General features: G+C 46.6%; 1 protein-coding gene across 1 annotated transcript in view; it reads right to left on the reverse strand.

Annotated features, from left to right (window-relative positions):
- The window catches only part of PEMT (phosphatidylethanolamine N-methyltransferase), a 286921-nt gene that overhangs the window by 147595 nt on the left and 114186 nt on the right, over window positions 1-25140 (reverse strand). Inside the window, exon 4 of the mRNA XM_077449505.1 lies at window positions 1421-1566. Coding sequence (XP_077305631.1) covers window positions 1421-1566 — 146 coding nt within the window. The remainder of the gene's footprint in view (window positions 1-1420; window positions 1567-25140) is intronic.

Raw genomic sequence — 25140 nt, forward strand, 5'->3', positions numbered from 1 at the left:
GTTAAAAGACGGCACTGCTTGCATCAGGTCTGCAGTCTCCTTTCATCTTGTGTGTCATGTCTGTATTTTCTGACCATCTTGTGTATCATATCTGCAGTCTCTGACCATCTCTTGTATCATGTCTGCAGTCTCTGACCAGCTTGTGTATCATGTCTGCAGTCTCTGACCAACTTGTGTATCACGTCTGCAGTCTCTGACCATCTTGTGTATCATGTCTGCAGTCTCTGACCATCTCTTTTATCATGCCAATAGTCTTTGACTATATCCTGTTGGGTGTCTGCTATCTTGGACAATGAATAGTCACAGAATTTTATGTGCAGCCTTTTGCTGATGTCAGGGGCCACACTTGACATACAGACCACCAGAAAGGTGAGTATAATACCCCTTCTATTGCAGAAAACATCAATTTTTTTGGGGTGACAAAGTGCCTGTCCATATGTGTGGCTGTACTGCCACCTCTCTAAAAAAAAAAAAATAAAAAAAAATAAATAAAGAAGATCTGTATTAGCTCACTGTTAAGACAATATGTTCCCTCGTCACTGCTTGCTTTAATATTCAAAATGCCAACCCAATGTGCAATGCACATAGTTGCAGGGCAGTTGCGGCGGGGGGCTCTATTCACTTGCATGGGTTGCTTTCACATAGCTCCCAACTGTCCCTGATTTGGAGGGACTGCCCCCGATTTGGCGAAATGTCCCTCTGTCCATCATTCCACCCCATTTGTCTCTCATTTTGGTATGATGTATATAGATGTATATAAAATGCACTTTTTATCTTTCAAAAAGTGTTTCCCAGTGCTAAACCTTTCATATGATTTCTAAATGGCTCCATTTGTAAATTCCAAAAGCCAATATAAAGGAATAGTAGTGGTAAAAAAGCACTTTTGAGTTTGACCAATCTTTTTTTTTTTTTGTACAATTCTCCTTTAAGGGGGCGTGGCAGGGGGTGTGTCCCATGCCTGCATACTTTTGCAGATAGGTGTCCCTCATTCCCATCTCAAAAAGTTGGGAGGTGTGCTTTCGGCGACAGTTCAGCCTGCTGAATGCAACATGCTGCTTAATTTTTGTCCTGTGGCACGTGTACAGCCCTCAGTGACTGCATTTCTGTTTTTAAGTGGCTGGTCAGGGGCAATAAAACCGCAGCTCAACCAGTTGCTTTTACTGCCGCCCATGTGAAAAAGTGTCACTTTGAGCTCAAAGGGGATTGGAAAAACGTATATTATGAACAGTATTATTAAATAGGAATTTTATACAGAATTCATATAGCAGAGCTTGCACAGAGCTTTTCACAGTAAATCTATGGCAAACGATTTTCAATCCACTTTATGTGTATTGATCTTTTAAGCACCGTCACCCCAGCTTTATATAAAGCTCATTATAGTCCCTCTTTTCATTCACCCAAAACGCTGACATTTGCTTACCTAAATATGTCCCGACGAATCCTAAAGCCAGGAAGCTGGAAATCACCAGAACTCCGCCCACAGCGACTAGAGCCGCCCCCATGTAATAAACCTCTTGTCTTTTCAGGGACTCTGACTGCGGTTGAAAGGCCATTGCTTCTGTAAAGCTGTAAAACAGTTAAAAGAAAACAATGACATAACCAGGGGAAGAAGAAAAAAAGGACCACTGCATAATACCAGCTTTCAGATAACACATCCACATAACATTTTTTTTTTATAAATGTTCACATACCATCCATTACTGGGGTAGAGGAAACTTCTATTTTATCATTCGCCCCTTGGCGCTGGTGCCCCCCGGCCCTTTAAAAAGGGGTTTCAGATGCTGGGAGCGAGATTTCCGATCATGTGACCATTGTGCTGTCATATCGGTCACACGATCGGAAAGCTCCCGATCGCTAGATGCATTGGGAACTTTCCAGTACACATCGTCTATAGTTCTGGAAGCGTACTCTCAGCACAGTAAGTTATTTTAACAGGGCCGCATATATGCAGCCATTCACCATTATGGTCCAACCCACCAAGCGCCTGCATATACGCACGCGGGCGGCGTCAAGGAGTAAAATAGCAATTCATCAGCTCCAGTTCGGTGACTCTGCCTAGGCTGAGATGATCTCATCAGTCTGCTGCAGGCAGGAGGAAGCATTTCCTCAGTCTCCTCTTCCCCATCAGATTGTACATTGTCATTAGACATGTGTGCAGTCAATAAAATCGTTTCGCTTCGTTCAGTTTGTATTGGCCGTTAATTCGTAATTCGTGTCCAAAATTCAGTTTGGATTCGTACGAAATACGAATTTTCGTTAGGTTCGTTAACTTTTCGTAACAATTACAAACGTTTGTTATGATGGATTTAAAAAGCAAAAAATACCTTTCTCAATATGTCAGTCATCGACTCATTATGAGGGGCTCCCACCATCCCTGTGCTGTGCTCATTATGAGGGGTTCCCACCATCCCTGTGCTGTGCTCATTATGAGGGTCTCCCACCATCCCTGTGCTGTGCTCATTATGAGGGGCTCCCACCATCCCTGTGCTGTGCTCATTATGAGGGGCTCCTACCATCCCTGTGCTTTGCTAACTTCCTCCTGGGGCTGTACTCCTGCTGTGTCCATTATGAGGGGCTCCCACCAATCCTGTGCTCATTATGAGGGGCTCCCACCATCCCTGTGCTTTGCTAACTTCCTCCTGGGGCTGTACTCCTGCTGTGCCCATTATGAGGGGCTCCCACCAATCCTGTGCTCATTATGAGGGGCTCCCACCATCCCTGTCCCTCTATCTAATATATATATATATATATATATATATATATATATATATATATATATATATATATATATATAACAATAAATAATAATGCAATTAATTCATTTTAGTGACTACGGAGCTGTATTCATTTTTTATAGCTTGGATTTCAACTTTAAATACATATATTGATTTTCTTGTAATACATACAAAATCTGAAGAGTATTTTTGGACATATTGACTCAGCTGTAATACTGTGCTGACATTTGGAAAATTTTCAGAGATATTCAGAGATTAGATGTTTATTATAGGAAAGATTGGATCTACATTCATTGTTTTTTCCACCTGACGTTTATTATTATGTTGTATCTCCATTATTGGCATCTGGACCGAATGATCACAGTTTCCATTTCTCATGGATTTATTGTCAATGGAAATTACCAATAAAATGCACAATATTCTTCAGCGCTGGGAAATTCTGTGTTTCCTTACAAAACACTGAGCATTTCCATTACAATGGCTTCATAACATAGTCTGAAGCTCTGAACTCCAGCCAAGACATTTCTAGTTTTGGTTGGAGAAGGGTTAGAAGCTCAGGTAAAAGTTAACAAAAAAGAGGGAGCACAGGCCTAGTACATTATCCCAAACCCGTTTATTAACCACTTCCATACCGGGCCTATTCTGGCACTTCTCTCCTACATGTAAAAATCATCATTTGTTTGCTAGAAAATTACTCAGAACTCCAAAACATTATATATGTGTTTTTATCAGACACTCTAGGGAATAAAATGGCGTATCAACATTTTATTTTGCTCGGTATTTGCGCAATCATTTTTCAAACTCCTTTTTTTGTGGAAAAAAAAAGAAGGTTTCATGAAGTAGAAAATAACAAAAGATGATGTGAAAGATGATGTTACGCCGAGTAAATAGATACCAAACATGTCACACTTTAAAATTGCGCACACTCAAGGAATGGCACCAAACTTCAGTACTTAAAAATCTCCATAGGCGACACTTTGAAATTTTTTACAGGTTACCAGTTTAGAGTTACAGAGGAGGTCTAGTCTAGAATTGTTGCACATGCTCTAACGCACACGCCGATACTCACATGTGTGGTCTGAACAGCGTTTACATATGTGGGTGCTTCAGAGCGCAAGCTACCGGGGACAGGGGCGTTTTAAATTTTTTTTATTTTACTTTTTTTTTTTTTTTACACTTTATTTTTAAATTTTTTGCTTTTTTTGATCACTTTTATTCCTATTACAAGGAATGTAAACATCCCTTGTCATAGGAATCTATTGTGACAGGTCCTCTTTATGGAGAGATGCGGGGTCAATAAGGCCCCACATCTCTCCTCCAGGCTGGAAAGCGTGAGATCGAGAAAAAAAATTCACTGATCGCATGCTGACAGCCACGATTGTGGCTTTGTTTACATCCGTGTACCTGGACGTGGCGTCATAAGTTTGCGCCCGGGCCATTGACGGTCATAGAGATGACTAGTGACCATCTGGTCACCGGAAATCTATCGTTGTCATCCGGCGCTGGCCAATTTTTTCTCCTGGTCCCTGATGGCACAGGAGAGCCTGGAGAAGCACCAGATGGCAGCACGAGGGGGGGACGGGGACATGCAGGCATCATTCAGATGTCAAGGACGTAATTTTAATATGGCCCAGTATTGAAGTGGTTAAAATATAAAATCATAAGAACTACTCATAAACTTAAAGATAAAAGATCGCTCAATGAGCCACTGGTCCATAGCTCTACTGTCTTGGATTCAACAGTCTCCAGACCTCACCAGGGTCCCTGCAGGCTAACACATTTCAAAGGATTCTCCTTCTTCAGAGCCTCTTTTGTTCATTTTTATAGAGGCTCAAGGACATGCCCAGTCTTAGCCCTTGTACACATGGTCGGACATTCCGACGGAAAATGTCCGATCGGACTGTATTGTTGGATAATCCGACCGTGTGTGGGCTCCATCGGACTGTTTCCGTCAGAATATCTGACCGACAAAGTTTTAGAGCCGAGCTATAAAATTTTCCAACAACATGATCCTATCGTACTTTGTCCGATCGTTTGTAGAGTATTCCGATCGGACAAAGTGCCACACATGCTCAGATCAAATTTATAGATCAAAGCTATTGGCTACTAGCCTGAACATAGTCCCATCGTAACTAAATAACGTCATCACGTTACGAACGATCGGATTTTCCGACAACTTTGTCCGACCGTGTGTATGCAACACCAGTTTCGGACAAAATCTGACGGATTTTGTTGTCGGAATGTCCGACCGCGTGTACAAGGGCTTAGAGAGCAGCAAAGCCTGAAGCTAAAACCCTTGTGATGTGGAGGACCACTACTACCTTTGCCAGGCCATCACACTTATGCACAAGAGACCTTTGTTATTGTTTGGAAGCTCAGGTCGTTTTTAATTGCTCTGTCCTCATTAGGACTATTTATCCTATTTGGAGAAAACCTTAAATTTTATGGTCGTCACTGGAACAGACAAAAATAAAATAAGGACCAATCTTCCAATAGGGACGTTTATTTCAATGACGGCTGTTAAAGATGGGATATGCCCCCTTACACTGGGGAGATTTCTACTTACTTTCCGTGAGGTCTCTAGGAATGGATATAAGAAGAGATTTCCACAGTGGTAAAGTAAACACCAAATAGAGGTTCTATCTATACATATACTAAAATAAAGTGGAGCTCTTCTTTAAAAGATATGTAAACCTATAAATACTTGGTACAAAATCCTTTGTTGGTAAAGAAGGGCCCGGGAATGAAACAGAGAGGAGCGAAGGGTAATGGAGGGCCAGCATGACAGTGGTAGAAGGGCACAGGAGAGGGTTAACTGGTTGGAGCAAGTAGTGAGGAAAAGGGGGGTGGCTAGGAAGAAGGGGATGGGAGGTTTTAAAATGAGCCAGGCAGGAAGAGGAGGAGCAGTTGAGGAGAGCACGAGGAAGAGGTAGGAAGTTTAAATCACAGTGCAGCATAGTTAGGTCAGTGTTAGTGTCAGGGACTGGCTGGAGCTATGTCTGATATGGAACATATCTTCGCCCAGCTTAGAGCGGCGGCCGTCTGCCACGGGCCCGAATAGCTGGAACGGCAGGTGGCGCCACTGCTAGCATCACAGGCTGCGGCCTGGGGGTCCACTGCACCACGCGCACAGAGGTCGTGGCCTCCGGAGCGTTTTAGTCCCCGCGAGCTGCCCACCACGATAGGAGCCCCCCGGACGGGACCCGTCAGGCCCACCGGCGAAGCGTGCTCCTGCTCGGTGGGCGGAGCTACGGCGCGGACCGGCGCTTCCTCCCCGCCCGCTCGGCGGAGTCAGAATATAGATCCGGGCTCCCTCTCCTCCCCTGGCGAGGGGAGGGGTAGGCCTCGGTGGGAGACAAGACGGGAGACGACCACAGGGCCTTCCCTATCCCCGGCAGGCGTGGACAAGATGGCGGACGGAGGCCGCTACGGAGCGCGGTAGCGGTGGCTGCTGGGGGACCTGGAGGCCCATCGGGGAGCTGCGTGACGGAGGAGCCGAGGGGACGGAGGGACCCTGGAAGACCGGCTGCGGGAATGGTGGAGAGTGAGGAGGACGTGGAGCCCCTGCACGCCGTGGAGTTGCTGTCAGAGGGTGAATTGAGCGCATCTGACCAGGAAGGTCCGCAGGCGCGTCCGTCAGCGGTGGAGGTGAGAAGAGCGGCGGCGGGGTCCATCCCTGGTCGGCCCGGTAAGGCTGTTTCCTTGTCTTTACCTTTGGTGGTCCCTGTTATGTCTGGGGTTGTCGGGGGTGGGCCAGGGGTCGGGGAGTGCGGGTCGGGGTCCGAGGGGTCTCAAAGGGGGCTCGCGGGGCCGGGGGGCGACGGGGCCGCTCCGGCAGGCCCGGACTCACAACTGCAGGCGTTACTGGGGGGGGGCTGCAGGAGTTAGTGCAGCGTTTTGCACAGGGCGCCGGTGGGCGGGCACCCCAGGCGGCGGTGTGGGGGCCACGGGCGGCGGAATCCACAAGGGGGAGCAGGTGGCGGGTGAGGTGGCGGCGGCGCCGGCCGCCCTTCCCGCAGTGGTGGTGCCTCCTCTGGTCGCGGAACAGGCCCCGGGGGGGGGGCCTCGTGGCTGTTGAGAAGGTGGTTCCCCTGGAAGGGGGTGGTAGGACGGACGTGGTGCGTATCGCGGATGCGGCTTAGTGCGAGGTTTATGTGTGCTTCGAGGGCCCGCTGGGATCGCACTTGAAGCCGGAGGTGCGGGAAAAGATCGTGAAGGGTGAGTACGTGGAGGTCTTTCCGCTTCTTCCCCTCGAGAAGTTCAACCTCGATAGGGTTAAACCAGATGATGGCAAGAAAGAGGACGAGGAGAAGCGGCGTTATAGGTTAATTCTGCGGACCTTCGCAAATTGGCTGCAGGCTTTCGCCATTATGGCTAGCGTCATTGGTGAGAAGAACCCCGAACATTGTTCGGCGTTGTTCTGCTATATGGATGTGGTGGGCGAGGCTTATAGGGTTAATGGGGGTACGGCGTGGCTCAGGTATGACGAACAGTTTTGCCAGCGGAGGGCTGTTCGTCCCTCCTTGCGTTGGGACCCCAAGGATATCAGCCTCTGGATGAGGTTGATATCCTCGGCACGGGCCCCTAACCTGTTTTTTCCTGGGGGGGCCGGGGGTCCCTCTTCCTCGGGGCAGCCGGCCAACTCCAAACGAGGAGTCTGTTGGCAGTTCAATGACGGCACTTGCAAGTTTGGAAGTTCCTGCCGCTTCAAACACGAGTGCTCCGGTTGTGGTGGTGCCCAGCCTGGTTCACGGTGCTTTAAAAAAGGCAAAGGAAAGTCCGGGGATTTTGCTACCAAAAGGGATGACGCCGGTGAAGGGGGAAAGGATGGCGCCTTTCCTAAGTAGGTACCCGGATAGGGCGGCTGCCCGTCTGTTGCAGGTGGGGTTTTTGCGGAGGGCTTTCGTATCCCTAGTTCCCTGTCGGTGGTTCCGCCGGTGGCGCGGAACTTGCGTTCTGCGTTGTTGCACCCGGGGGTGGTGGGGGAAAAATTGGGTAAAGAGGTGGCCTTGGGCCGCATGGCGGGCCCCTTTCCGGAAATTGCCATTCCGGGGTTGGTGGTGTCGCCTTTAGGGGTGGTGCCCAAGAAGGAGCCGAATAAGTTTCGGTTGATTCATCATCTGTCATTTCCGAGAGGGGGCTCGATCAATGATGTGATTGACTCGGAAGCATGCGCGGTGTCCTATACGTCCTTCGATGCCGCGGTGGCCTGGGTGCGTCGGTGCGGGAAAGGGGCGTTGTTAGCGAAGGCGGATATTGAATCGGCTTTCCGCCTGCTACCCGTCAACCCGGACAGTTTTCGCTTGCTGGGCTGCTGTTGGCAGGGCAATTTTTATGTGGACCGTTGCCTGCCGATGGGTTGTTCGGTCTCATGCGCTTTGATCGAGACCTTCAGCTCTTTCGTGGAGTGGGTGGTACGGGACGTTTCGGGATTGAATTCCATAATTCATTACCTGGACGATTTCCTGTGCGTCGGCTCGGCGGGGACGAACACTTGCGCTGTTTTGTTGTCCACGCTGCAACAGATAGCGGATTCGTTTGGCGGCGGACAAGACTGAGGGCCCGACGTCGTTGATCAGCTTTCTGGGGATTGTGATCGATTCGGAAGCTATGGAATGCCGCCTATGGAATGCCGCCTCCCTGAGGGGAAGCGGTTAGCCCTCCGGGAGGAACTGCGGTTGGTGGCGGGCATGCGCAAGGTTCAGCTGCGGAAGCTGCAGTCGTTGCTGGGCAAGCTGAATTTTGCATGTCGGATCATTCCCATGGGCAGGGTATTCTGCCGACGGCTGTCGGCGGCCACCGCCGGGGTGCAGGCGCCCACGCATTTCATTCGGATCACGAGGGAACATCATGAAGATTTGAAGGTTTGGCACGCCTTCCTGGCAACGTACAATGGAAGGTCCCTGTGGCTTTGCGGGCCCGTGAGCAACTGGGACTTGGAATTGTTTACGGATGCCGCGGGGTCAACCGGGTACGGGGCCTATTTTGGGGGCCGTTGGAGTGCGGCCCCATGGCTGGCTGAATGGGTGCAGGCAGGGCTGTGCACAAATCTGGTTCTGCTGGAATTGTTTCCAGTGGTGCTGGCGGTGGAAATTTGGGGCGCGGACTTCCGGGATATGAAGGTTAGGCTGAACTGCGACAACATGGGCGTCGTGCCGGTCATCAACCGTATCTCGGCGTCCTCCTTGCCGGTTGTGCGGCTGCTGCGGCACTTGGTGCTGCGCTGCCTAGAATTGAATATTTTCTTGTATGCAGTGCATTTACTGGGGATTGACAACACGTTGGCTGACGCCTTATCTCGTTTCCAGTGGGACAGGTTTCGAGAGTTGGCGCCAGCGGCCGATCGGGAAGGTATCCCCTGCCCCCGCTGGATGTGGTCGATGGTTCGGGAGCCCTCGCAGGATGGATCGAGCAGTCGGTGAGTGCCTCCATGTGGGGAGCCTACGGTAAGGTATGGCGCGAATGGGGGGCCTTTGTCGATCAGGTAGGCTGGGGTTCCGTCTGCAGAGAATTTGAGGCTCTTGGTTCTTTATTTTGTGTCCAGGAATCTGGAACGGGGGGTGTTGATTTTCAGTGATGGATAGGAAACTGGCGGGGCTGGCGTTCTGGTTCAAGTTGCGAGGGTACGGGGATTATACCAAGGAGTTTTGCATTCGGCAGGCGATGAAAGGTTATCGCTGGGCGCGAAAACAGAGGGATTCCAGGAGGCCGGTGACGTTCGGTAACCTGAAGGCTTTGGCGGGTAGGTTGGGATCGGTGTGCTCCTCGGCGTATGAAGCATCCCTATTCCGGGCAACGTTTTCGCTGGCCGTCTTTGGCGCGTTCCGCATCAGCGAGCTGGTGAGTCCGTCTCGGGGTGCGGGACGTGATACTGTTAGGGGACCGGCTCGAGGTTTGGTTGCGGAGGTCAAAGACGGACCAGGTGGGAAAAGGGGTAAGAGTGAGCTTGTATCGCTTTGGAGGGGTCGCAGCTGTGCCCGATGGGCGGTAGGGGAATTTTTTGGGTAACGACCAGTGGGGGATGGGGCTTTGCTCATTCACGTGGATGGGTCCTTGCTGTCCAGGTTCCAGTTTGTGGCAGTGTTCAAAAAATGTTTCACGGCGGCCGGCCTGGACAGCTCACAATTTGCCTCGCACTCCTTCTGCATAGGGGCAGCTATGGAAGCTGCTCGATGCAGGTTGGATGAGGCGGCGGTCAGGAGAATAGGGCGATGGGATTCGATTCGGTTTCGGTCGTATGTACAGCCCGAGTTGGTGGTGGAGTGAGGGGTCATTCACGGTTCTCCGTCCCGGGGGGGTGTGTGGGGGCCGTGTGTGTGTGTGTGCATGTCTGGGTTTTGTGGAGCGGGGCTGTTATCTGTGGTCTCTTCTATGTCTTTCAGATGGATTCCAGATGGGGCTCGTCTGGACACTGGTGCACTCTTATGTGTTCAGGGGGGCCCGGAGGGCAGACATGAGGCCAAACGGCAGGCAACTGGGGACTCCACGGGAGAAGGAATGTGTTAGGTGGATTGGGAGGCCGGGGATACAGTGGGGCAGGGTCTTGCCGGAAGTGCTCCATGTGGCGCGCCTGGACAGGCCAACCGACGTGCTGGTGCTGCACATTTGGGGCGACGACTTGGGGGGCAGGCCAGCTAGGGAGCTCATTCGTGACGTCAAATTGGACTTCCTGCGTTTAAGTACCCTTTTCCCGGGCATGCTAATCGTCTGGTCTGACATGGTGGCCAGAACGTGTTGGCGGCTGGCTCGGCCGGTTGAACGGATAAACAAGACACGCATTAAGGTGAACGGGTAGGACAGTTTTTCATCAGGAATGGGGGTTTGGTGGTCCGCCATTGGGAGTTGGAGCGGGATGTGGGCCTCTACCTCTTGGGTGACGGGGTACATTTGTCTGATGTGGGGTTGGATCTTTGGGCCCTGGATTTGCAGGATGGGATCCAGCGAGCTCTGCGAGTGTGGCGGGGCTCCCAAGGGTGAGGGGGTCTCCCTTGTTAGCTGATGGCGGTGGTGGTGGCTTGTCTGGTGGTAACTGACCCAGGAGATGGATGTGTGGGAGACCCAGTAGGGCTCCTTTGGTGGACAGCTAACGTGGGTTAGCTGAGGATGGGATGGTGGACACTGCGGGTAGGGAGTTGTCTCCGGGTTGAAGTATTCACGGCCGGAGGCCTAGGACGGTAGCCTGCCCGCAGTGTAAAAAGGTGTGACATTATGTGGGAAAGTGCCAGACAAGCCACCGGGTTAAAAACTGACGTTCCGGAGTTGGGGGGTTATTGTTAGAGAAAAGCAATGGAGATTTTGGTTATTATGGTTTATATGTTTATATGTTATATATTTTTATATATTTTATATATTTATGAATAAAAGGCTGCTGTGGCCGGTTATACCCCATAAAGAAGGTGTGGTCTCATTATTATAGGCTAAGAGTATGGGTATATACGAGGGGTGTAACGCTGGGGCCGCAGTATGGGGGGGGGGGGGGGGGAGACACGAAGGTGCCTCTTAGGTCCACTAGTCATGACAGCTTCAAGACTCCTCCTGTGTGGATTGCTCAGGTGTGATTTTGGCCCATTCTTCTGTGGGCCTCTTCTATGAACTCTGATCTTTAATTCTTTCCAAAGATTTTCTATTAGATTCGAGTCAGGTGATTGGCTGAGCTAATCTAACAGCTTTTTTTTCTTTGAAACCAATTGAGTTTTCTTGGCTTTGTGTTTGGGATCATTGTCTTACTGAAATGTCCACCCTCATTCAGGGCTGGACTGGGACAAAAATTTGACCCTGGACTTCATCCAGACCGGCCCACTCCAATTTTGAAAACACGCACAAAAACAGTATGCCGCGCACTTGCACGAGAGTGTCGTCATCACGGCCCGGCTAGCCACATAGCAGGAGTATGCAAACCCAGAAGCAAGACCAGGTGAAGGGGGAAGCCCCCGGCAGCAGTGACAGCGCACTACTGGAGGGATTTGCTTCAAAGGTCAGTTTGTCATGTGACAATAAAATCGTGCCCACACTGTAAGGGCTTGTTTAGGTCCAGGCAGCATGAAAAAATAAGATTTGCTTACTTGATCCTCCATCCTGTTAGACTGGTCCTCAGAGTCTTCTCCCCCCATGCTCCAAGGTCTTCTGATGTCATCAAGACTGATGCAGAAACCATAACACCAATTTTTCCCATTGGGCCCCCTTCATTCTATAGGGTCCTTCTTCTAGGCCCCCTACATACCATACAACCCCTACATTCCATAGGGTTCTTCTTCCCATTGGGGGCCCCCTTCATTCCATAGGGTCCTTCTGATAGGGCCTCTACATCTCAAATCTTCATTCCTTAGGACCCCTTCTTCCCACAAAAGCCTCTTCATTCCATGGGTCCCCTGGTGATCTTTTATTTTCCAGTCCCCCTCTACGCCCTGGCGTCCCCCTGTTACCTGCCCAAAGCCTGACTCTGCATTATATATTTTAAAATAAACAACTAATGCACACACCTATTTTTGATCAACTGCAGTAGTGAGAAGCTGCCAACATCAAACAGGTTAACACAAACCCACAGATAAATTGAATATATAGCAAAGGATGTGACGCTAACCAGAATAACATCAAAAATCCATTTGGTGCAAATAATGATTCAAATAATATGCAAAATCCAACATAGCTAAAAGTACATCAAAATTGTCAATTAATATTGAAATGTGCATAAAAAAAATTTCAGCAAAAAATTAATATATAAACCATTCATTATAACCATTGGATATAATGGTTTTATAATTAAAACCATTATATCCAAACTATGTCCTTGGTATTAAAGCGCAAAAAGAATGCAAAAAAAAAAGGAGGTTTTAATTATAAGCATGGTTTATATATGAATTTTTTTGCAGAAAATATTTTTATATTGACAGTTTTGGTGAACTTTTAGCTACCGTATGTTGGATTTTGCATATTATTTTAATCATTATTTTCACCAAATTGATTTTCTATGTTATTTTATTTAGCGCTACATCCTTTGCTATATATATATATATATATATATATATATATATATATATATATATATATATATATATATATATATATATACACACACACACACACACACACACACACACACACACACACACACACATATATATATATATATATATATATATATATAGCCATATTCTATATACAGTGTATATATATATATATATATATATATATATATATATATGTATATGTATATGTATATACACACACACATATATACACATACAGCTATATATAGTATTCAATGGCTGTGCTGGGCCGGCCGGTTACCTGGACGGGTTCCAGCAGCACCACCATCCTCTGGCCTCCCTCATCTGCCGGGGACGTCTCTGCCTGTCGGCTGCTCTCAGGACATCACATGGTGGCCCCCGGCTCATTTAAACTCACAGCGTCCGTTACCGCCGGGGCCGCCGGAGATAGCCGAGTTTTGTTAGCTGAATCTGAAGAGCTGTCGGAGAGGAGGGGGCGGGGGAAGCCGAGTGGTGATGGAAAAGGACGACAGTGGGGCGGAGGTGGCCAAAGATCTGTGCAGTGCCAGTGTTCTGAAAGCACCGAGTGGGGGCGGAAAGAGACCACGTGTGCCGCGCTCGGAAGTACAGCGGTGCTCAAATGAATGGCTGCGCAGCCATTAATTTGGCAGGCTGTCACTGAAACCGGCCCACTGAGCCATCGGCCCACCGGGAAACTCCCGGTAGTCCCGATGGCCAGTACATGCCTGCCCTCGTTTCATCTTCATCATCCTGGTAGATGGCAGCCGATTTTTTATCATGAACGTCTTGGTACATTTTTCCATTCATTCGTCCTTTAATGATATGAAGTTTGCCAGTATCGTACGCTGAAAACCAGCCCCGCCCACACCACGATGTTCCCACCTCCAAACTTCACTGGCATGGGAGTGCCATTTGACCTCAAAACATCCAAAGAGTTCAATTTTGGTCTCATCTGACCAGATTATATTCCCCCAGTATTTCACAGGCTTGTCTAAATGTTGTGCAGCAAACTTTAAATGAGCTTCAACATGCTTTTTCTTCAGCAGTGGAGTTTTGTGAGATACGATGCCATTGCGGGTGAGTGCATTACTTATTGCTTTCTTTGAAACAATTATACCTGTTAATTCCAGGTCTTTCTGAAGCTCTCCACAAGTGGCCATTGGCTCTTGGACAACTCTTCTGATACGTTTTTCACACCTCTGTCAGAAATTTTACAAGGAGCACCTGGTTGTATGGTGAAACAATGTACTTTACACTTCTAGATTATGGCCCCAACAGTGCTCACTGGATCAGAAGTTGAGAAATCCTCTATAACCAATGGCATCAGTATGTTTTGCAAAAATAAGGTTTGTGAAGGCCTTGAGAGAACTCTTTGCTTTTACCCATCATGAGATATTTCTTGTGTGACGCCTTAGTAATGAGACGCCTTTTTATAGGCCATCAGTTGAGACTGAACCAGCTGATATTAATTTGCACTGACAAGGGGCAGGATTGCTAATTACTGATAGATTTCAGCTGGTGTCTTGGCTTTCCGTGCCTTTTTGCACTTCCCTTTCTTCATGTGTTAAAGCGAAGTTCCACCCAAAAATGGAACTTCCGTTTAAAGCACTCCTCGCCCCCTTACATGCCACATTTGGCATGTATTTTTTTTTGGGGGGGGAGTGGGGGCTTCATTAGGAGGGGGGACTTCCTGTCCCACTTCCTCCTTTCGCCTAGGGACTGCCTAGGCGACTCCTCCTTTCGCCTTAGGCGGCCTCTCCCTCTAGGCGATCTCCTGGGACACGTGACCGGTCCCAGGAGATCGCCTTTCCACTCCGGGAGCACAGCATGACTCACGCATGCGCCGTGCGTGCCCGGCCGTGAAGCCAAAAGCTGTCACGGCCGGGTGCCCAGAGTGGCAATGGAGGCGCCGGCGGAGAGGAGGGGGGCGACACCCCGTTCTGGACCGTGGAACAGGTGTCTGTTTATTAAAAGTCAGCAACTACACTTTTTGTAGCTGTTGACTTTTAATAAGCATAAAAAGCCTGGAACTCCCCTTTAAATACTTATTTTACCTGGTGTGTGTGTGTGTGTGTATATATTATATATAAAATAAAATGTATGGTGATGCACTGTTCATGGTTGCAATTTCAAGCATTTTCTTTAGTATAATAAAAAAAATTGCCCTTCCAGCATAACCACCTATGCATACCATGCAATTGGGGTAAAGCAGGCATTACTACGTATTTGACCACAATTCATGTTAATTGTGCAAATGCAATGCCGTGCCATTCATTTGAACAACCGATATGCTCCATTGTTGGCATAAGGAAATCCGACACAATTCTGGTGAGAACTGCCTCATCTCCGCAGGTAGAATACATCACCAGATAAGAAAGGAACATGCACATCGTTAAGGAATCATAAATATTCCCGGAGGAAAGAGTGCATTAAGTGTTCAGCGGAAAAGTTTAAACAGCGGTGAGTCATAAGTCTTCAAAGATGTGAAGTACCCAACTTTCGTGCTGCAGCGTTACCTAATAAGATGTCTAATGTGTGAGGTGTGACTCGAGGCAAAAGCGTATGTTCTTCCGAAATGTTTTGATGCTGAAAGGTGTTGCTCTTTCTCTTCTTAGAAAGCTGGGAGATTTGTTACATAAAATATAAAAATGAATACATGAAAATTAGAAGGATAACTGAACCAAAGAACAAAAATGTAATATAGTGCAGCTTACAGCCTTTGAATGTGGTAGCTGCATTCATTTTCTTTTTGGAAGCTATGAACATTTTCAGCAAATACAGAAAAAATACCCTGTCGATCTTGCCAGAAACGGAGTATACTTGTCCCTTCCTGTGAGCTGCACTGGAGGTTATCTTCCTCCCAAACTATTTTCTGTAACCCAGTAATTGCTATACCCACCTTGTAATGGCGATGAAGAGGTACAATCATGATGTTTGTAGTCCCTATCAGGAGAGCAGCCTAGAGTGACAACCATAGATCCTTCCATAGATACAGCAGAAAAGCGATGTAGCCACCCAGGGACACGGAGTGTGTTATTTGCAGGATTATCAGGTGAAAATAAAGCAAAAGAAGCTTATATAAAAGGACTAGTAAGTTAGGGCACAATTCCTCCTCAGTGGTGGCCAGTCCACAAGGGGTGCTGGGGTGTCACCCCCCCCCCCCCCCCCAGCCCGCCTCCCTAGGCTGCACAAACAAACATGTGTCTGGCCATGCACTGTGCGGGCGCCAGACCAACGGGTCTCTACTATGTCCGTCACCCTCCTCACAAGCACGTGACCAAAACCCGAGACACCAATTGGGCTTTTTCATGATGCCGTTGAGGAAGGTGGGGTCATCCAGTTACATCACTGGGTGGCCCGCCTTCCTCTGTCATGTGGCGTCAGAAGGGGCGGGGTCACCCATTTATGCCACCTGGTGGCCTGCCCTCAGCTATATAACAGTTGTCATCGCGAAGAGGCTTCAGTCAGTGGGAGCTTTTGCCTCAGCCAAAATCCTCTAGCACCAGCCACCACTCTTCCTCCAATGATGGGGCACTTCTCCCATTGACACCAATAAAGGGTACTATTCATCCCACTAGCATCAACCATAGGGCACTATTTATGCCATTGACACCAACAATGGGGCACTAGTCATTCCACTGACATTAACAATGGGGCTCTATTTCTCTCCTTGACACCAGCAATGAGGCACTATTCCTTCCACTGACGCCAAGTATGGGGCATTATTCCTTCCAACTGACACCACGGATGGAGCACTATTTACCTCACCGACACCAATAATGGGGCACCCTTCCTTCCACTGACACCAACCATGGGGCCTTATTTATCCCATCGATACCAACAATGGGGCACTATTCATTACATTGACATCAATGATGGGGCACTATTTCTCCTAATAGGCACCAATGACTGGGCACTAATCATCTCATTGACACAAATGATGGGGTACTATTCGTTCCACTGAAACTAATGATGGGGCATTATTTTTCCCATTGAAACCAAGGGTGAGGCACCATTCCTCCCACTGACACCAATGATGGGGCACTATTCCTTCCACTGACACCAACAATGGTGCATTTCCTTACCTAATACCAATATCACGCCAAGGGAAAATATATGCAACATATTCCATTTTTGGAGTTGGGTTTAGATGCACTTTACCTGTTTGCCTGAAGTACAGCTTTAGCTACTATATGACATGACATGGCAAGAGTAACTACACTAAACTGCTTGCAACAATCCAGAGCTAGTTTTTAAATCATTAGCACTGCTGAGAAATTTCTACAAGGCATTAGGACATGGCTTGCTCCAGTAAATAGGCTGATCACAGTTTTTAACGTATACAGAGTCACATGATGAAAGTCGTGTGAAAAGGGGACCATAGAAGGAGCTTTATAGATGTAACACACAGCCAGTTTAATAGGATTATGTTCGGACTTGTATTCAATGGGTTTTTACTCGTGTCAGGTCCTCTTGTGCTGTATGTGTCTATGTAAACAATGACAGATGTAACAGAGCACCAAACCATGGAGTGTAGCCTCTTCTACAGCCACATTAATTTATCCACTCACACAATGACTGTGTACATTGTAGATTATCATGGTCAGCAAACGAAACATTAAGCCTCATGTGATCTGGAGAGAGAAGTAGGGACAGGCAAGTACTTACAAAAATAAAATAAAAAAAAAGGAAGTTCATGGTATTAGCATAATATAGTCAGGGACATCCAAAAACGAGAGCCACGCTAGCCAATAACTAAAAAAGCACTCTAAGGCTTGCTATTTCCCATATGTTTGGAGTAACAAGTGATTGTAATCAAATACCTTGCCTACTTTAGTTACAGCAAATCCACCTTGAGCCTCCTAAACATTAGTAAAAAAAAATAAAAAATACACTTCTCTGGAGTTTAACCAAAAGACAAAAGTGCATTCAGGTGTCGTCTGGCTGGCAGCCCCTTTAAGCCACCCAACAGAACATTCCTCTCTGTTGTAGCTCAGTGTGGATACTGCAAGATGGAAAAGTGTCCCCAGAGCAGAAGACATTATAAGCAGACCAAGGCTAGAGGACGACTGCCTTTGGCTGCATGGGCAGCTAGACTGTTAGCCTGGCCTTGGTAACAGGGAAAAGAAGACTCCTAATGGTTGTAGTCACAGCTGGAGAATGAACAAGCCCACTAGACCCAATGAGGAGAGAAGGAGAGTCCACATAGGGGCTAGGACCATGAGAAGTAGGACTGCTGGACTGCCATTCTGCTGTAAGACAAGAGGGCCGCACCTGCTGCCATTTTTCTGCACCTCAGTTCCTATGTTTTTCATGCAGATAAGTCACTTAACCTTGTTTCCATGTCCGACGCACAAAAACAGAGACTGGGGTTCAGAAAAATGGCAGCAGGTGCTCTGGACTGATGTGTCAAAACGTGAAATATTTGGCTGTAGTAGGAGGCAACTTGTCAGGGAGACATTGCGATTGGCCTCAAATTTATTCTGCAGCAGAACAATCCCAAACATACAGTCAGTGTCATTAACAACTATCTATGCAGGGATCTTCAAACTACAGCCCTCCAGCTGTTGCCAAACTACACATCCCATGAGGCATTGTAAAACTCTGACATTCACAGACATGATGGGAATTGTAGTTGCTGAACAACTGGAGGGCCATCGTTTAAAGAGCCATGACCTATAGTGTTAAAAAGAACATGGAGTCTTGGAAGTAGGAAATAATTGTTTGGCCCCCACAGAGTCCAGATCTCACCATCATGGAGTCTGTCTGCGATTACATGAAGAGACAGAAGGATTTGAGGCAGCCTACATCCATAGAAGATCTGTGGTTAGTTCTCCGAGATGTCTGGAACAACCTATCTGCCGAGTTCCTTCAAAAACTGTGTGCAAGTGTACCTAGAAGAGGTGTGCCTATTGCATTAGGATGTGCACTCCAAAGTCATGGCAAATTGTGGGTGTGGCCAGAGTGCATTTACAGTGGGAGGAGCATAAAGGGGTGTCATTACATTTAAAAAAAAAAGCCTTCCTGTGCCCATAAAATATGCTTTTGGTCTTCCCACCACCAGAAGGGTGTTTTCACACGGATGCCGTGCTGTTTTCTCTGAGATTTAGCCTGGATTCGCGAGACTCTGGGATTTAATTCAAATCTCAGTGCGATTCCACCCAATCCAAGGCAGTTGGGAGGTAAGGGCATGGGTTGATTAGGGTTGACCAGGCACATCCAGCCCACCCTATGCTAGAAGAATTGATGCCGTTTTGAAGGCAAATATTGATTTGAATTTCTCTTCTGTTCATTTACTTTACATTGTGTTAATTGATAAAAATAAACAAACATTTTAATTTCTGAAAACATTCTTTTACAGCATTTTTTCACACCTGCCTAAGACACATATTATATATATATATATATACATACATATATACACACACACACACACTATATATATATATATATATATATATATATATATATATATATATAGTTATATGGTGTGCGGCAGACCTTTGAGACTGCAGACATGAAAGGGTCATGGCACCTCTCTCTCCCGCAGACACAACACCTCTAGGAGGTTACTTATCTGATATATTACAGCACTTTGTCACAATGTTCACTGTTTGCTTTCTGCCTGAGAGAACAATGTATTAGATGTGCTGGTTCTGGATCCACTCAAGAAGCCATCTGCTCCACTGGGTCACATGACCACCACACTCAGCCGTGGGTTTGTTAGCAGCAAAGAGTTTCAGCTCTGTAGAGGCAAAACATAATTTTGTATACAAAGCGGTTTTGTCATTTTGAAGAATTATAATTTTGTGAGCATCAAGAAAGCTGCTGCCATGTACATCATTGATAAAAGCCTATATAACAAAAACACAAGGGGTTTAATATATAGTATTTTTTTTAGCAGGTACAATTTATTTATATCATGTATTTGTAGGCAGGTGCAGTCTACTTTCTCCACGGCAGGTGGCGCTCTTCTACAGCGGCACTGCATTTGGAGAGGAAGTCAAGAGAAATATGGTAACTTTATGGTTTTCTTGGTCACTGTTGAAGCTATCCAATTGGATGCTGCCACTCCATGTGACTCTTGCAACCATCTTGGGTCAGGCAGAGCCTACTTAAGGCCCTGCCTCCCAGCCTTGGTGCGCATTTTCCAGGCGGGTAGAGTAGGGACAGGTAGCCTGCCTTGTAGGGACATAACTAGCAGCAGGGAAAGGTTCCTGATGAGGAGGGAAAGCTTAGAGTTTCACAACTTGTTCCTGCTTGGTTGTGAGACAGTCAGGCTACACTCTGCCCCTTCCAACAGGCGCTGTCAGTTTGGCTAAAACCTGCTCTCTACACACTGTAGGACCTGTGAGTGTTCCCAGTTGGGTTAACTTCCCACCAGGTTTATTGTGAACTGTCTTTGCATTATTTCAATACAAGTTATTTCATCACACTTGGATTGTGTGCATGTTATTGCCGCCGCACAGTGCTGCACCCCACCTACATATTACCATACATTGAAGGATTTCAACTGGGTTCTTCTTTTTTAAATCTACAGCATATCTAAAAACAAAAGATATAGTCCCCCTTTAAAAGGCAAGTACGTCGAATACATTGTCTCTGTCCCCAGCCTGTGACTGGACAGTGAAAGAAGAAGCAGCAGACTTATGAGCACATCTCTCTGTCACTCCGCTTTCTCCTATCAGAATGTTTTTTGTGAGCATATGAGCACCTCAGCATACTTGATTGGCTCCAAGTGCTTCTTCCTCTTCCCCTTGTGTGAGCTCTGCTGTACAGTATTGCAAGAAGCGGACACCAAAGCCAAATTCAAGTACCTACACTAGCTTCTTTTAAAAATTCACTTAAACTTTTTTATGGGTTTTCAATACTTCTGTGATACTTTGATACGCGCCTTAACCTAATTAAGCTTGTGTGTGTTGATTTTCTATTTGTTTTAAGTAGGCTCAGTAGAACCAAAGCTCATTAGTACCCCCGTTCAGCATATCTTCAGCTCATTAGTATCCCCATTCAGCAGAACCCTAGCTTATTAGTACCCTGGTTCAGCATATCCCCAGCTTATTAGTAACCTTGTTGAGCAGATCCCCTGTTTAGTAGTACCCCCAGCTCTTCTGATCCCCTGTTCAGTAATAAGCCCCAGCTCAGATTCCCCCCACTCAGTAGCAGTGGCGGCTGGTGTTTTTTTTTTGGTGGGGGCGGCAGCAAACAAACCCTCCCCCCAAGTGGTGACCCCCCCGGCTGTTTGACGGTTGGTCCGGCACTTACCCCATTGTGGCGGGGGTGGCAGGGGCAGCATGGTACAGCAGCTCGGCTCAGAGTGTCCTCTTCTCCATGGCGCCTTTCAGCTGCCAGCACCCTAACAAACACCTTTTAGGATGTGTATAAATACCAATTGGAGCTACTGCATCAGGGAGAAAACCCAGGTTAGGGGGTTTGAATTAGAGAAAAAGCTTGCTCCTGTCGTGGTGGATGTGTTCAGAAAGAGCTGGAAGTCTCTTAGCGATGTCCTAGGAACAAGGCAATATGGGATGATTCGATCGGTTCGGCACATCACGGATCTGGTGGACAGATTGCTGGGAGGGGCTGACCCAGCTGTCATGGTGCACATTGGCACCAATGACAAAGTCAGAGGAAGATGGGGTGTCTTAAAGAATGATTTTAGGGAGCTAAATTGAAGAAAAGGACCTCCAAGATAGTATTCTCAGGAATACTACCAGTACATCGAGCCACACTAGAAAGGCAGAGGGAGATTAGGGAAGTAAACAAGTGGCTGAAGAGCTGGTGTAGTAAGGAGGGGTTTGGGTTCCTGGAGGACTGACTCGATAACCAGTACTATAGAATGGATGGACTGCACCTAAATGAGGAGGGTGCAGATCAGCTGGGAATGAAGAGGGCCAAAAAGTTAGAGGTGTTTTTAAACTAGGCGATGGGGGGGGGGGTCCAGAGGTAGAGATAGTCAGCATGGAACGTATTCCAGAGGGTAGTATTGGGGGCATTAGTGGTAGGTTGACCAAAGCACATAAACCCAAGGTAAGTATAGTAGCAATCCCTGGTTGCAATTTCGGAATACCCAACAAGAGGATAATATGTGACCCGTCTAAACTACGTGGCATATTCAGCAGTGCCAGGAGCCTGGCGGACAAGATGTGTGAACTAGAGATACTGTTGTACGAGGAGGATTTGGATTTTGTGGGAATTTCAAAGACCTGGTTCAACAGCTCTCATGATTGGCTGGCAAACATTCAAGGGTATACCCTTTATCGCAAGGATAGAAAGGGTAAAAAAGGGGGAAGGTTATGCCTATATATATCAAGAATAATGTACAAGTGAATGTGAGAAATTACATCACTAAGGGAGCTAGGGAGGAGGTAGAATCCTTATGGGTAGAGCTCCAAAGGGATGAAGCTAAGGGGAAAACAATACTAGGAGTATGCTATACATACATACATGCATAGACTGGGCAGAGCGAACCGCGCATTCATCTAAGGCTCTCCAGTTCCTAAATGTCTTGCAGGACAATTTTATGGATCAGATGGTAGACGCACCAACTAGAAATAAAGCGTTACTGGATCTACTGATTACCAACAATACAGACCTGATCACAAATGTGGAAATATGGGGCAATTTAGGCAACAGCGATCACAGGACAATTTGCTTCAGTATAAATCACACAAATAGGAAACATAAGAGGAATACAAAGACACAGAATTTTAAAAGAGCCAACTTCTCTAAACTGCGAACTTTGCTAGAAGGCATAAATTGGGATAAAATCTTAGGAACAAAGAACACGGAGGAGAGATGGGTTTGCTTTAAGAGCATATTAAATAAGGGCATTAGCCAATACATCCCATTGGGTAATAAATTTAAAAGAGCGAACAAAAGTTCTGGATGGCTTAACTACAATGTAAAAATGCATATAAAAGCAACAGGGAAGGCCTTCAAAAAATACAAGGTTGAAGGATCATTATCAGCATTCAGACTTTATAAAGAATGCAACAAGAAATGTAAGGGTACAATAAGGACGGCTAAGATAGAACATGAAAGACACATAGTGGAGGAGAGCAGAATAAATCGAAAGAAATTCTTTAAGTATGTAAACAGTAAAAAAGGGAGGGCAGACCATATTGGCCCCATAAAGAATAAGGAAGGACATCTGGTTACAAAGGATGGGGAGATGGTGAAGGCATTGAATTGATTTTTCTCCTCAGTCTTCCCGAGGGAATCTGGGGGGCTTCAGTAACCAAAACTGCAGTGTTGTAAACTTGGGAAACTTAACATTAATAAATCACTGGGACCACATGGCTTGCACCCGAGGGCACTTACGAAACTCAGTCAAGTAATTGCCAGACCATTGTTCCTAATTTTTACTGACAGTCTACTGACTGGAATGGTACCAGCTGATTGGAGAAAAACCAATGTAGCAATCAATATTTGAAAAGGGCCCAAAATACATCCCTGGGAATTACAGACCAGTTAGCCTAACATCAATAGTATGTAACCTCTTGGAGGGGATAAGGAACTATATACAAGATTTTAGTAATGGATGACAACGGTATCATTAGCAGTAATCACCATGGATTCATGAAGAATCGTTCTTGCCAAACCAATCTACTAACCTTCAATGAGGAGGCGAGTTGCCAGTTAGATAAAGGAAGGCCCGTAGATGTGGTGTATCTGGATTTTGCAAAAGCATTCGACACAGTTCCCCATAAATGTTCTGTGTGTTGATTTTCTATTTGTTTTAAATAAGCTCAGTAGTACCCCCATTCAGCAGATCTTCAGCTCATTAGTATCCCCGTTCAGCAGAACCCCAGCTTATTAGTACCCTGGTTCAGCATATCCCCAGCTTATTAGCACCCTTGTTGAGCAGATCCCCTGTTTAGTAGTACCCCTAGCTCTACTGATCCCCTGTTCAGTAGTAAACCCCAGCTCAGATTCCAATTAATCAGTAACAGCGGTGGCTGATGTTTTTTTTTTTTTTTTGGAGGGGGTGGCAAATGTGGTGAGTTACCAGCTAGATAAAGGATGGCCGGTAGATGTGATGTATCTGAATTTTGCAAAAGCATTTGACACCGTTCACCATAAACGTTAACTGTACAAAATAAGGTCTGTTGGCATGGACCATAGGGTGAGTAGATGGATTGAAAACTGGCTACAAGGGCAAGTTCAGAGGGTGGTGATATATCCAGAGTACTCGGAATGGTCAGGGGTGGGTAGTGGGGTCGCCCCCCAGGGTTCTGTGCTGGGACCAATCCCATTTAATTTGTTCATAAACGACCTGGAGGGTGGGGTAAACAGTTCAATCTCTGTATTTGCGGACGATACTAAGCTAAGCAGTGCAATAACTCCTCCGCAGGATGTGGAAACCCTGTAAAAAGATCTGAACAAATTAATGGGATGGGCAACTACATGGCAAATGAGGTTCGATGTAGAAAAATGTATAATAATGCATTTAGGTGGCAAAAATATGAATGCAATATTATATACATAAACACTATATATATAACGTGCCTTGCGAAAGTATTCGGCCCCCTTGAACTTTTCAACCTTTTGCCACATTTTAGGCTTCAAACATGAAGATATAAAATTGTAATTTTTTGTGAAGAATCACCAACAAGTGGGACACAATTGTGAAGTGGAACGAAATCTATTGGATAATTTAAACTTTTTTAGCAAATAAAAAACTGAAAAGTGGTGCGTGCAAAATTATTCGGCCCCTTTACTTTCAGTGCAGCAAACTCACTCCAGAAGTTCAGCGAGGATCTCTGAATGATCCAATGTTGTCCTAAATGACTGATGGTGATAAATAGAATCCACCTGTGTGTAATCAAGTCTCTGTATAAATGCACCTAGTCTGTGATAGTCTCAGGGTTCTGTTGAAAGCGCAGAGAGCATCATGAAGACCAAGGAACACACCAGGCAGGTTCGTAATACTGCTGTGGAGAAGTTTAAAGCCGGATTTGGATACAAAAAGATTTCCCAAGCTTTAAACATCCCAAGGAGCACTGTGCAAGCAATCATTTTGAAATGGAAGGAGTATCAGACCACTGCAAATCTACCAAGACCTGGCCGTCCCTTTAAACTTTCAGCTCAGACAAGGAGAAGACTGATCAGAGATGCAGCCAAGAGGCCCATGATCACTCTGGATGAACTGCAGAGAACTACAGCTGAGGTGGGAGAGTCTGTCCATAGGACAACAATCAGTCGTACACTGCACAAATCTGGCCTTTATGGAAGTGTGGCAAGATGAAAGCCATTTCTCAAAGATATCCATAAAAAGTCTCGTCTAAAGTTTGCCACAAGCCACCTGGGAGACACACCAAACATGTGGAAGAAGGTGCTCTGGTCAGATGAAACCAAAATCCAACTTTTTGCCCACAATGCAAAACGATATGTTT

The sequence above is a fragment of the Lithobates pipiens genome, unplaced genomic scaffold, assembly GCF_037356315.1.
Source record: "Lithobates pipiens isolate NorthernLeopardFrog02 unplaced genomic scaffold, aLitPip1_a1.2 Scaffold_22, whole genome shotgun sequence".
Classification (NCBI taxonomy): Eukaryota; Metazoa; Chordata; class Amphibia; order Anura; family Ranidae; genus Lithobates; species Lithobates pipiens.